This window comes from Diabrotica virgifera, chromosome 5 (assembly GCF_917563875.1).
Source record: "Diabrotica virgifera virgifera chromosome 5, PGI_DIABVI_V3a".
In the NCBI taxonomy this organism is placed as follows: domain Eukaryota; kingdom Metazoa; phylum Arthropoda; class Insecta; order Coleoptera; family Chrysomelidae; genus Diabrotica; species Diabrotica virgifera.
In genome coordinates, this window is record NC_065447.1 from 54,568,964 (window position 1) to 54,582,379 (window position 13,416).

Genomic DNA, 13,416 nt, shown 5'->3' on the forward strand with positions numbered 1-13,416 from the left:
TGTGTTTTAATCTCCTGTTTAATGAAACCCCATATAGTATAGTATAGTTGATCCAAAAGATGGCATAACCCAGACATCCAAAGTGAAAGTTATCCTTCAACACCAAATTGTTCTATATGGTCCACACAATGTCCAGAAAAAAGTCACACCATTTTGAGCGTCGAGTTTGGGGGGGGGAGAGGGGATAAATCGGTAAATTCGTAGTTTTTTAAGTTTTTCGCAAATATTTCTAAAACTATGCGGTTTAGCATGAACAACCCTCTATATAAAATTGTTCTACATTAAATTTGAAATAAAAAAGGCCCTATGCATAATATTTCTAAAATGAATTGTTACAAAGTTACGGAGGTAGTATAGTATAACTGGTCCAAAAAAAGGCCTAACCCAAACATCCAAAGTAAAAGTTTTCCTCCAACACCAAAATGTTCTATATGGTCCACATATTGTTCAGTAAAAAGTTACACCATTTTGAGCGTTCGGTTTGGGAGGGAGATGGGAGAGAATCCGGTAAATTAGTAGTTTTTTTACGTTTTTCGTCAATATTTCTAAAACTATGCTTTAGCGTAAACAATGTTATATACAAAAATATTCTACATGAAATTTAAATCAAAAAATATTGTATACATAATTGTTATAAAATCAACGGTTCCAGAGTTAAGGATGGTGAAAAGTCGAGGTTTCCGATACTTTTTATATTTTTTGGGCAATATTTATGATATAACTATTCGCGGTGTGCAAGTACTTGGAAGGGAAACGAGAAACGACCGTGCGCGAGTCGCGGAGAAATATTGCAACTATCTTAAATAATTCATATTGTCAAATGAAATTGTCAAATTGACGTATATTTCATACCTTCTGTCATTGAAGCAGAAAAATTATATATTGCTCCACAATATTGATATGATATGCAATTATTATATGAAGGTAAATTTAACTAATTGTATTTTGCTTGCAGTACTGCATTTTAATAACTAATTTTATTTACTACATACAATTGTTTACGTTTGTATAACATAACCTGCATCTTATTTTTTCTTCTTATTATTTTTTTGGACTATGGCCTTGACAATTATCCAGCAACCAGGACTAATATAATTGGCCAATATAATTAAAAGTGCGAATATAAGTACAGAGCGTAGAAATAGAGGTCGCTTTGCCGAACTTGCACGGTCCCAATACCAAAAACCCAGACATCCAAAGTGAAAGTTATCCTCCAACATTAAATTGTTCTATATGGTCCACATAATGTTCAGAAAAAAGTCACAACATTTTGAGCGTCGGGTTTGGGGGGGGGGAGAGGGGGAGAAATCGGTAAATATAAAAAGTATCGAAAACCTCCACTTTTCACCCTCCGTAACTCTGGAACCGTTGATTTTATAACAATTATGTATAGAACATTTTTTGTTTTAAATTTTATGTAGAATATTTTTCTATAGGTCATTCCTTATGCTAAAGCATAGTTTTAAAAATATTGACGAAAAACGTAAAAAACTACTAATTACCGACTTCTCCCTCATCTCAATCCCAAACCGGACGCTCAAAATGGTGTAACTTTTTACTGAACAATATGTGGACCATATAGAACAATTTGGTGTTGACGGAAAACTTTTACTTTGGATGTCTGGGTTAGGCCTTTTTTTGGACCAATTATACTATACTACCTCCGTAACTTTGGAACCGTTGATTTTAGAAGGGTTATGCATCGGGCCTTTTTTATTTCAAATTTAATGTAAAACAATTTTGTATAGAGGGTTGTTCATGCTAAACCGCTTAGTTTTAGAAATATTGATGAAAAACGTAAAAAACTACGAATTTGCAGATTTCTCCCCCCTCTCCCCCCAAACCCGACGCTCAAAATGGTGTGACTTTTTTCTGAACATTATGTGGACCATATAGAACAATTTGGTGTTGAAGGATAACTTTCACTTTGGATGTCTGGGTTTGGGTCTAACTATACCATACTAATAGTGCATTGGTGCAGGAAAGTTTGGAGAACCTCGTCTAATTTATCGGTCTGGGAAGATTTCTATTAGGAGGTTGTGGATAGCGACACCAAAATGGGGTGAAGCGCCACCTGTTGAAAATAAACAGTGGAAAGAGATTTCTGAATGCCAAACATTGGCGCGGCATTAATAGTATATTATTCAACGAGCATGTAATGATGGCTATTACTCACGATGATGAAGTTTGCGACACGAGCCGTAGGCGAGTGTCGTAATTCATCAGAGTGAGTAATAGCCATTACATGCGAGTAGAATACTATACTTTTTCTACGACCTTTTTTATTTTAATTAGTAAAAAATTTAATTATCAACTACTCAAGATTTAAATTATAATAATTTACAAGAATACCTAAATGCTATTTACCCCTAGTACGTGGATGAATAATTGGTTGCCTACTATTACCAAATTATTATGTATTGTAAAAATACAACTAGAATAAGTCAATATAAGTTCTATTCGTTTCCGAAAAATTCGAAGCTTAAATTTGTACCTACTGTCAATTAATCTAATAAATAGGAAAATGGCTGTTGTCGGTGGACGTATTTCAATAGTTATAATGTATATTTACATTTAACTATATATAATATAATAATATAACTATACATAATATGTTATAACATATTTAACACAATATAACTTAAAAAATAAACACAATATTAGTTATAAATTCCAATTAACATAAACAAAATGAGCTAATGTCACTGTCACTCAAATAAATGATAAACGTCAAAAATTTTAGTAAACAAGATATAATCGTAAAAAATAGACTCTGACATTGTTACAGTTAAAATTCCTTTAAAAATTTTTCGAAGTTAATTATTGATATAAATTACAATAATTATTGTATTAAATAAACAACTTTAAGCAATTTTATTTGCAGTTTATATACGATTAATATTAAAGGTGGCATGCGTCACTTGAATCTAACTTCAGCCCGTGAGTAATGACCAGTGAGTAACTTCAGCCCGTGAGTAATGAAATATTACTCACGGGTACAGTAATGGGTGCTATTATCTATGAAAAAATAGCGAATAATGAGCATATTATTAAACGGTCGTAGAAAAAACATTATTATTTTTACTGTAAAGGAACTTTCCGGCCACCCGGTAGAGTTCTAGATAGTTTTTATTTTATGTGTATTTATAGCAATTTTATTAGCAATCACCTTATTCTTTTAACTCTAGAAATTATTATATTATTTCAGATTGGGAGTATACTATCTCAGTGTGGCTGCAGCTGGCTTCTTGGTATCGATTATTGTATTAGCTGTTATCCGTTTAATAATATTCTGTTTGATATGGACGGTATCAATGGGAAAACACCACTTGTGGATACTTCCGAATTTGACAGAAGACGTAGGATTCTTTGCATCGTTTTGGCCGCTCTATACAGTAAGTGTAGACGATTATAATATTTATTAGATATGCTTCTTTTCATGAGCATTTTTCACTGCGTCACAAATGATAGAAAAAAAAGTAAGTCCGTGATAATATACATTTGTAACATTTATTCTAACATGACATTTTGGTTAAATCTGACAGTTGTCACATTTTATTTGTATAGTCTTATAAATTGTACAGATTATATTCGTAGATATATTATATAATTCGTAAATAATTTTATTTTCCATTATATCTCCATCTATTGACAACTAGAATAAATGTTATAAATGTCACCGACGAAATGTAAACACCGACGTGCGTTTTTTTATGTCACATACAATTTATGATTAATTATTTATATGGGAAATAAGCCACAATTAAAATGAAAAAAATAATTTTATTAACGTTTCGACGCCCAAATCGGGTGCCGTTGTCAAAATACAAAATATTACTAGAATAAACAAAAGTGTTGTTGCTAAGCAAAAAATTTCAACAGTTCTCACAAGAAACTGAGATATACAGCCCTATTCTGTAACTTTTAACAAAGCGAATAGAACTGACTAAGTCGAATCGTAATTACCCGAAATCGTAATGTTGGATCGAAATTGAATCGATTGTAAATCGAAATTGCCAATTTCTATTTGACGCGCTCAGGAGGAGTTGTCAACACCGCACTGTAAAGTGAAATAAGTGTTCTGTGCAAAAAATTCATCAAAAGAAGAAGACATTTTGGTTTGTTTTGGATGGTTTTTGTTAAGTTTGACAAATTCAACACAACAAGAATAAAAAATGGCAAGTGGAACACCGATTGGTAACACGACCACCGACCACCAAAGAAAAAAACATCTGCTGAGTATTTAAATTACATAGTAGACTTTATCTCTGAACATAAAATATTATTGCACTTTAAAAGTAAGTTTATTCCCTAAGAAAAATTTTGATTTTTCACATTCTACCAGTAAATTATTTAGAGTAGCAATTCTTAAAATTTTTAATAATTTTTATTAACCTTCATGCTGTATAATTATTGGTATATAAAATTAAATATAAAATTATCTAAATAAACAATAACAGAGACTAAAATCGCTAAATAATTTAACAAATAAACGTCAAAACAATAATAATAATGCTAATGCGCAAGCGCCAAGACTAATTACGATGTCGAAATGTGATCTCAACAGGGCTTGTCTAGTCGAAATCAATTTCTATCCAACGCAACGTTCCGATAATAGATGTTGAGAAGAGTTACAGAATACCAATTCCTACAAATACAAATTCCGATTCGACTTGCTCACCTCTATTCGATTTGACATTTCTATTCGATTTGAAGTTACAGAATAGACCATAGTGACGATGATAGTGAAGCATACTTGAAATACCAAGAATAAATAATGCTATAAATATTGTACTTGAATATTCCATAAAATCATGTAACACGTTCTGGATTTTTTATTAAATAAAACAAATAAATACATAGCGCAAGTAATAACGAGTTAAAAGGTCATAACATATTAGATTACATAGGATTAGCTTAAGTAAAATGTAGAATGAACTCTAAACACAGCTATGACCGATTTCCTTCTTATTGTTCAATTGCCGTCTCTGCTATGCTGTAGTAATCAGCATTGTCATTTCAACTCTAGAAACAACTGTTTTAAACAGTTGTTTTGAGCTGCAAGACTACCATTCTCTTAGCTTTTCACCTAAGATATTCGTTTTTATCCCACACTACTTCTAGTTCACGAAAAGGATGTCAAAAAGAGATGGAGAAAGTACGTTGGCAGCTTATTAAATTAAGAATTTGACAGACAGCCTGTAGAGTCAACGGAGACAGTAGCAGCAATGGTCACCAAAATAACAAACAAGGAAGTGGCTCCAGCGCTTCAAAAAATAAAGAAAGGAAAAGCGGTAGGACCAGATGATATTCCTGGGGAAGTATGGAGAGCATTGGGAGAGACAGGAACAAGGTGGCTGCATGTTTATTTAATAGAATTATGGAAGTTGGACAAATGACAGACGAATGGAGAAGCAGTATTCTAGTATCTGTCTACAAAAACAAGGGAGATATACAACAATGTACAAACTACAGGGCTATAAAACTGCTTAGCCACACCATGAAAATATGGGAAAGAGTAATTGATAGACGGATACGTGAAGAGACCGAAATATCCGAGAATCAATTTGACTTTATGCAGGTCAGATCAACAACAGATGCAATTTTCATTATAAGGCAGTTGATGGAAAAATACAGGAGTAAAGAAACAAACGCTCTTATGGTATTCATTGATCTTGAGAAAGCATATGATACGAGTTCCTCGAGAGATTCTGTGGTGGGCACTCAATAAGAAAGGAGTCCCTGGTGAATATGTAAAGATTGTGAGGGATATGTATGAGGGAGTAACGACTAGTGTTAGGACAGGTGTGGAAGAGACTGATAAATTTCATGTGAAAGTAGGATTGCACCAGAGCTCGGTGCTTAGTCCGTATTTATTCTCATTAGTTTTGGACCAGATAACAGCGAAACTACAGGGTGATTCCATGGTGCTTAATGTATGCTGATGATGTCGTGTTAGTAGGAAATAGTGATTCCCCGTGTGGGTCACGGGCCACTAAAGTAGAATATGCCCACAGTTTCCTCCTGCTTGTCGTAAAAGGCGACTAAACGGAGAGGCGGTCGCTCTCTTGTCCGATCGCGGCCGCTAAGTTTTGTGAGGCGATCGCGACGGAGCAGGAGAGTGGCCGTTCACCGGGGGTGGTGGGCGAGATTGGCACTCGGAGTTGGTCGCCGGATGCCACTGCCGCACATCAACCTCGTGATGGATCTGCAAATCCCAGCTTGTCCATCTTTACCTTCTCTGTTACCTATCCTAAATCCAATGACCTTACCTACCCACAGGAGACAACCTGCCACGCAAAAAAAAAAAAACCGAAGGAGTAAACCTGCGATAAAAACCCCGGAAGTCAAGGTGTGAGAGACCGTGCCGATGACTGAATGGCCACACGACACGTGGTCGAGAACGGAATCCCTCAGGGTACCAGGCGACACCCTGTTGTAAACTAGCCTTAGCAGGGTAAGGGCGCACTGCCCTGCCGGACTGTCTTTCGGCCCTACTCGTGGGATATAGATGACGAAAAAAAATAAAAAAGAAAAAATCAGAAAGGTAGAGGAAGAGGGGAGAGAGAGGGAACCCTTGAGTGAGCCCTCTTCGTCCACAGCGGCGGAGAGAGCTCTCCCGGAGGGATCGATGGATGAGGTCAGAGCAGGTGTGACACAGACATCTGTTCACGTTAACAATGAGGAGAGTGGATCGGAAAACGGCTTTGTCGATCTATCGACGACCGAGTCCAATCAATCCGGCTCTGAAAGTAGCTCCAGCGGCCGGTCTACCGAGTGGACAGTGGCCGATAGAAAACGCAAGAGGAAATCCCATGCGCGGAGTAAGGAAGCCCCCGGAGAGGATCGCCCCCGTGCGAATCTACAAAAGGTAGATAAAGATATGGCTAAACTAAAGGCGGCCGTACTAGAGGTGTTGGTTCTAACAAAGGTCCACGTAACAACTAAAGTTGAGATAAAGTCTGGTATCAGAGGTTTAAGGAATCTGATGTATAGATTAGAAAGGGACATGTCCCAGTTTAAAGCGGCAATGTCGAAGGAGTCCCGTGCGTCGGCGTCGGCCATAAAAACGGCCAACGTGTGCAAGACAACTATCGGTACACAGACCGATGTCACAATGGTTCGGACACAACAGAAAAACATGGGTGTGCAGGTGTCCCCCTCAGAGGACCCTGCGGAAACCGAACGTCGGGTCCAGAACATTAAGACCCGAATGGCAGAGAGCAGAACCCCTGAGGAGATCACGGATCTCCTCAGCGAGGATTGGCCAGAGGCCTTGTTTACCAAGGTTTCTGTAATGGAGGGAAGCCCGCTGGACTGTAATGACGACGCGGCTGTGTATATTTCCGCCGACCAGGCCGACGAGAAAGTTCTTGGACGATTTAAAGAGAGGTATCCAGATCTCATGGATACTCCGGTAGCTGAGGACGAAGAGGGTGGAGTTGGTACAATGTTCAACTCTGTGAGCATTGTTGATGATGATGGGCGAAGGGCTTGCACTGAGAGGTGCATCCACAAGTTCATACCCAGCAACACGGATCTACCTGAGGCGGTCAAGTTCTTGGCGGCAAGCCGTAAACTTCTAAATAGGATGGGCCACCTTGACAGGAAGAGCGTAGGGCTCTTCGCTCCGACGTGCTTGGGGACAGACCTTACTCGAAAGCTTCTAGAGTGGGCAGCCGAGGGTAAGGAAGTTAAAGCCGCGGTATATGGACCGAGGAAGAGCTGGGCGAGCATGGTAAAGCCCAGAGAGAGTAAAGGAGTGGTAGTGCTCACCAAGGCGAAGGACAAGTCCTTCGACGAACTACTGGGTGAGTTACGCACAGACCTGTGCGGCAGGAGCGACGTTGTTGTCAAACGTCTTAGGCAGACCAGAGATCAGGGTATTGTATTGGAACTAGGAGGAGGCAGAGAGATGGCGGAAACGGTGAAGGGCATCGTCTCAGCTAGACAGGGCACGGTCACAAGAGCAGTGGCGAAAGGTGGCACAGTCAGGCGGGAGCTCTTTGTAAATGGAGCAGATGGTCTAACCAAAGAAACTGACATTGTCAGCGCGATTGAGACCTTTGCGGGACGGAACGGAACGTGTCAAGTCAGGGGACCCCTTCGTAAGACATATGGCGGAGACCTCAACGCCACAGTTGAGGTCGATGAAGACATTGCAGCGCGCCTTATACGGATAGGATTTATTAGGGTGGGATATATATTCTGCACAATTAAGGAGAAAATCCGTATCGCCCGGTGCTACAAGTGCATGGAGTACGGACACCGCAGGTCTGAGTGTAAAAATGAGGTCTTGAAGGGATGCATCCGGTGTGGAGCAGAGGGACACACCGTGAACGATTGCCCAGAAGAAGGGCACAAATGTATTAATTGCAAAGTCACAGGACATCGGGGCAACTCAATGGAATGTCCGAAATTCCGACATCTGGTTAACACGGCCAGGAAGGAAACGGAAAGGAGAATGCAGTCTTAGGAATGGAGCGGTCGAATGGATGCGAGAGTCAATTTGACAGAGCGTGTGGATGTGAGAATGAATATCCTGTATATATAATGGATACCAGAAAACAGAGACCGGATCTGAAGATACTCCAGACTAATGTGGGCACGGCGAGATTAGCTCATAGTCTCGCAGTGGCTTCCGCCGCGGAGGGAAACTTTGACGTCCTAATCGCGGCGGAACCGAACCCCACATTGGTCGGGAACCGAGGATGGATTGCGGATGCTTCGGGTAGGGTTGGGATATATTTCTGCAACAGACACCTACGTGTGTATGATGTTGTCAAACACGATGGATATCTGGTCGCTAAGATGGAGAGAATGAATCTGGTCTGTTGCTATATTTCACCGAATATAGCAATCGACGCATATGAAAGTAAGCTGGATGAGATTATGAATGAAGTGAGACGATTGAATCGGGAGTGCGTGGTGCTTGGGGACTTCAACGCGAAATCGGCGGAATGGGGTTCTCCTATCACCAACACTAGAGGTCAAATGCTGAGCGAATGGATAGGAACCCTGGACCTTGTTGTACTTAACAGGGGTTCAGAACCCACGTTTGTGAGAGGCAATTCTGTGACGGGTTCGTACATAGACGTTACCTTTGCGTCCCAACGTATATCTAGCTGTGTGAAGGAGTGGGCGGTGCTGCAAACCTATACGGGTACGGATCACCGCTACATTGGGTTTTCGATAACTGGAATGGGCATCGCTACTGGAAACAGAACCTCTCAGGGCCCGGGAGCCCGATGCGGAATACAATCGACTAACTGGAGAGTGTTTGATGAGAGTGTTAGATGGGAAGTGGAATTGGTTCGAAACCTTCCGCCCTCGCCGGAGGGACTAGAACAAATCGTGAAAAGTGCAATGAGGACCAGTAAGGTAGCTCCACAAAGGGTAAGGAAAATGCCTTACTGGTGGAATGCTGAGATTGCGAATGCTAGGTCGGAATGTGTGGCATTGCGTCGAAGGGTACAGCGTGCAAGGAAACGGAGAGCAAACGCTGATGAAGTGCTACAAATGGAAAATGAATATCGTGCACAGAAGAGGGAGCTGAATAGGTTGATACGCTCTAGAAAAAAAGAATGTTGGAGGGGTCTATGTGACGAGCTGGACGAGGACGTATGGGGACAAGGCTACAAAATTGTAATGAAGCGCTTCGGCGCATACCCTCTGTACGAAATGCCGCTGGATAAGAAGCTATCGGTAACACGAGTGCTCTTCCCGTCTGGCGAATGGCATGGAGCGCGGAGGGACGGGTCTGTTGAGCGGGCTGCGCCCTTCTCCCTAGACGAACTTATTGAAGCGTTGGGGGCCCTTAAGTTCCGCAAGGCCCCGGGCCTAGATGGGATACCGCCTGAGGCGGTTAAACGTCTGGGTCTACTGGAGCCGGCGTGGCTTCTGGGCCATATGAACGCTGTACTCGCTGAACATACCTTTCCCAAGGACTGGAAAACATCAAAATTAATACTCCTCCCTAAAGGAGAGGAAAAGTATCGGCCGATTTGCCTCCTCTCGTGTATTTGTAAACTGTTTGAGAGAATGTTGCGTGAGAGGATTAATGAAGCGATTGAGAGGTCTGGAGGCTTATCCCCCAGACAGTATGGATTCCGGAAGAATGTTAGCACGACTGATGCAGTGTTGGGGTTGCACCGAACGTTGAATACGGAGGCCCGCGACCAGAAATGGGCCGCCTTGCTCCTGCTCGACGTTAGAAACGCCTTCAATTCACTTCAATGGAGTACAGTGATGAGAGCGATTGAGGATAGGAACTTCCCTGGCTACTTGAGGAACCTGGTCTCGGACTATCTATCCGACAGGAGAATTGTTGTTGAGAGAGGAGTAATTGTGGATGTCACGGCTGGGGTGCCGCAGGGGTCCGTTCTTGGCCCGACGCTGTGGAACCTGGCATATGACGGGGTATTGCGTCTCGAATACGGTGAGGGGGTTACTCCTTTCGCGTTCGCGGATGATCTTGCGTTATTGGTGGTAGCGCGGGATACTGATGAACTTCTGTACAAAGCACAGCGTGCATGTGATCTCGCGGAAGATTGGATGAGTCAGCGCGGTCTGAAACTCGCTGGGGAGAAGACCGAGGCCGTGATCCTCAAGGGACCACGGAAACGCGAGAACGTGATATTTGAGTGCGGCGGAGCAGAGATCATCCCGAAAAAGTGTGTTAAGTATCTGGGAGTGACTCTCCACACGAATGGGAGCTGGGGCGAGCACCTGCGAGTGGTGACGCGCAAGGCCACGCAGAGAGCGGCCGCGTTGGGGTGGATAATGCCCAACATTGGCGGGCCCAAATCTGAAAGGAGGAGGGCTTTGCACGGTGTGGTACAGTCTGTTCTTCTTTACGCGGCCCCAGTCTGGAGTGAGGCGGTAGAAATATCGTCCTACCGGAGGCTCTTGACGCGCACAGACAGAGCAAGTCTCTTACGAGTGGCAAGCGCCTACAGAACTGTGTCTGCGGCAGCATTGTGGGCCATCACCGGCTGCATACCCTCTCACATCTTGGCTTCCGAGAGGACCCGTTTATTTTATCGTACTAGGGACAACGGTCCGACCGAGAGTGTAAGACGCGAGGAGAGAGCCATATCCATACGGATGTGGCAAAGTGAATGGGAGGAAATTGTGGATGTGGCGCAGTGGACCAAATCACTTATACCGGACCTGAAGACGTGGCTCGAATGTGGGCACCGGCGCTTGGACTATTTCCTGTCGCAGGTGCTCACCGGTCACGGTTGTTTCCGTTCGTATCTCTTCAGGTTCAAGAAAGCGGCTACAGAAAACTGCCCTTACTGTGGTTTGGTCGACACAGTGTCACATACGTTGCTGGAGTGTGCAAGATGGAGTGTGGATAGAATACAATTGGAGAGAAGGAATGGTGTTCGTTTTGACTCTGTGAGTGATATGATTGCGAGGATGTGTGAGGATGAAGGTACGTGGGCAAGGACCCATGCGTTCGTGAGACAAACGCTCCAATCTAAGGAGACTGAAGGAAGACAACTACGTCCATAAAAAGGATATGCGTGTGTATATATGTGTATATGTGTGTATATGTATATATGTGTGTATATATGTGGCAATTAAGTCGAACTGTGTATGTATATAAATGTAACATTGTAGATATTTAATGAGACGTGAGGTGAATGCAGTGTCGCAGATATGCCCCCACCAGAGCGGATCCCGGCCTGCATTCCCAGATCACAAGTATGTTTGGTTGAGAGGACGGAGGGTTTTTAGTGGGTAGGTTCTTGCCCCGGCGGGGATTGCGGCTCAGCGTACCACACGTGGTGAGCTGTGCAGCCATCTCAGCGGCGGCGAGGGAATCCCACATAACCAGGCATAAGACCGGTATCTTAAGAAGATTTCCCACCCACCTCCAAAAATATGAAAAAAAAAAAAAAAAAAAAAGTAGGAAATAGTGAAAGAGACTTAGAACAAAAACTGGACCAGTGGAGACAAGCTCTGGAGGAAAAAGGTTTAAAACTTAGTAGGACAAAGACAGAGTATTTGCAATGTTCATTTAAAGATGGAGTTACTACAAATAACATGGTATCTTTGAATGGTGAACTGATTGTAAAAAGCAATAGATTTAAGTGCCTGGGATCGGTATTACAGAGTAATGGAGAAATAGATGGAGATGCATGCAGTAGAATTAGGACTGGATGGATGAAGTGGAAGGAAGGAAGTGGTGTGCTGTGTGACAGGCTATGATGTACGGAAATGAATGTTGGGCAGTGAAAAAGAAAGAGGAACAACGAATGCATGTGGCGGAAATGAGAATGCTTAGATGGATGAGTGGAGTGACAAAAAAGGATAAAATTAAAAATGAGTATATTAGGGGAAGTCTAGGTGTGGTACCAATTGATGCCAAAATGAGAAATCATGGGTTGAGATGGTTTGGTCATGGTTAACGTCGAGACGCTAACCACCAAATTCGAAGAATTGCTGAAGTGCAGATTCCTGGAAGGAGTAGGAGAGGAAGACCAAAGAAGACGTGGGGGAGACGATAAGGCAGGACATGTTGGTAAAGGGGATTAATATTGATATGACCCAAGATAGAATTGTATGGAGAAATGCAATTAGGGAAGCCGACCCCGCATAGGGATAAGGCAAAGAGAATGATGATGATGATGACTACTTCTGTTCTCTGTTTTGTCTTATATTAAAGGTTGTCATTTTTTTTTCTTTGTTATTCTTAATGCTTGAACGTTCGTAACGTGATTCACCCATGAGATCTTCAGAGTCCTTCTAAACGTTCACATCTCAACAAAGTCCCCTCATCGCCTCTCAAATCGGCTGCGGCCAATAGGATACAATATCTCGTTATAATTTGATAGCTCTTAAAGATTATTGTCAAATAAATTCTGAAAAATTGGGGAATTCTCAACGGGAATTGGGAAAGACTATTTTGACTGTAGTTCACTAAAAGTTCGGGTTAAACTTGAGTTGAACTCGATACTCGATATGAGAAATCGGCACTTAAAAATAGACCATAGACATAATAATAGAAAATACATACTGAGCAAAATAGCGTAACGCGCGGGCGGTCAATCGGTGGTCTATATATCTCTTTACCGAGCGATCCCGCGCATGTGACAAAGATTGCTAGACCACTCAAAGTGAATTTTGGCCAATGACGTCCTTGATATTGGCGTTACACCTCTATTCACAAGTGCAGTCGGAAAAATGAAAGAATACCCATACGTCATCGATGATATGCATACGAATCAAATCAAAAATTTCTAGTCAAAACAAAGTCTAAAACTAAGTTAATACTGAAAATAAACGGATGTGACTACTACCCCACCGTACGATTTTTCGCTACGTAAGAATGTGTCAAAAATTTTTGTGATGTTATTCTTTTTCTGACAATATATATTTATTGGTGAAAATTGTTACTATTACTAC

General features: G+C 41.7%; 1 protein-coding gene across 1 annotated transcript in view; it reads left to right on the top strand.

Annotated features, from left to right (window-relative positions):
- Positions 1–13,416, top strand: part of LOC114339306 (translocation protein SEC62) — a 92,172-nt gene that overhangs the window by 66,164 nt on the left and 12,592 nt on the right. Inside the window, exon 5 of the mRNA XM_028289944.2 lies at positions 3,209–3,395. Coding sequence (XP_028145745.1) covers positions 3,209–3,395 — 187 coding nt within the window. The remainder of the gene's footprint in view (positions 1–3,208; positions 3,396–13,416) is intronic.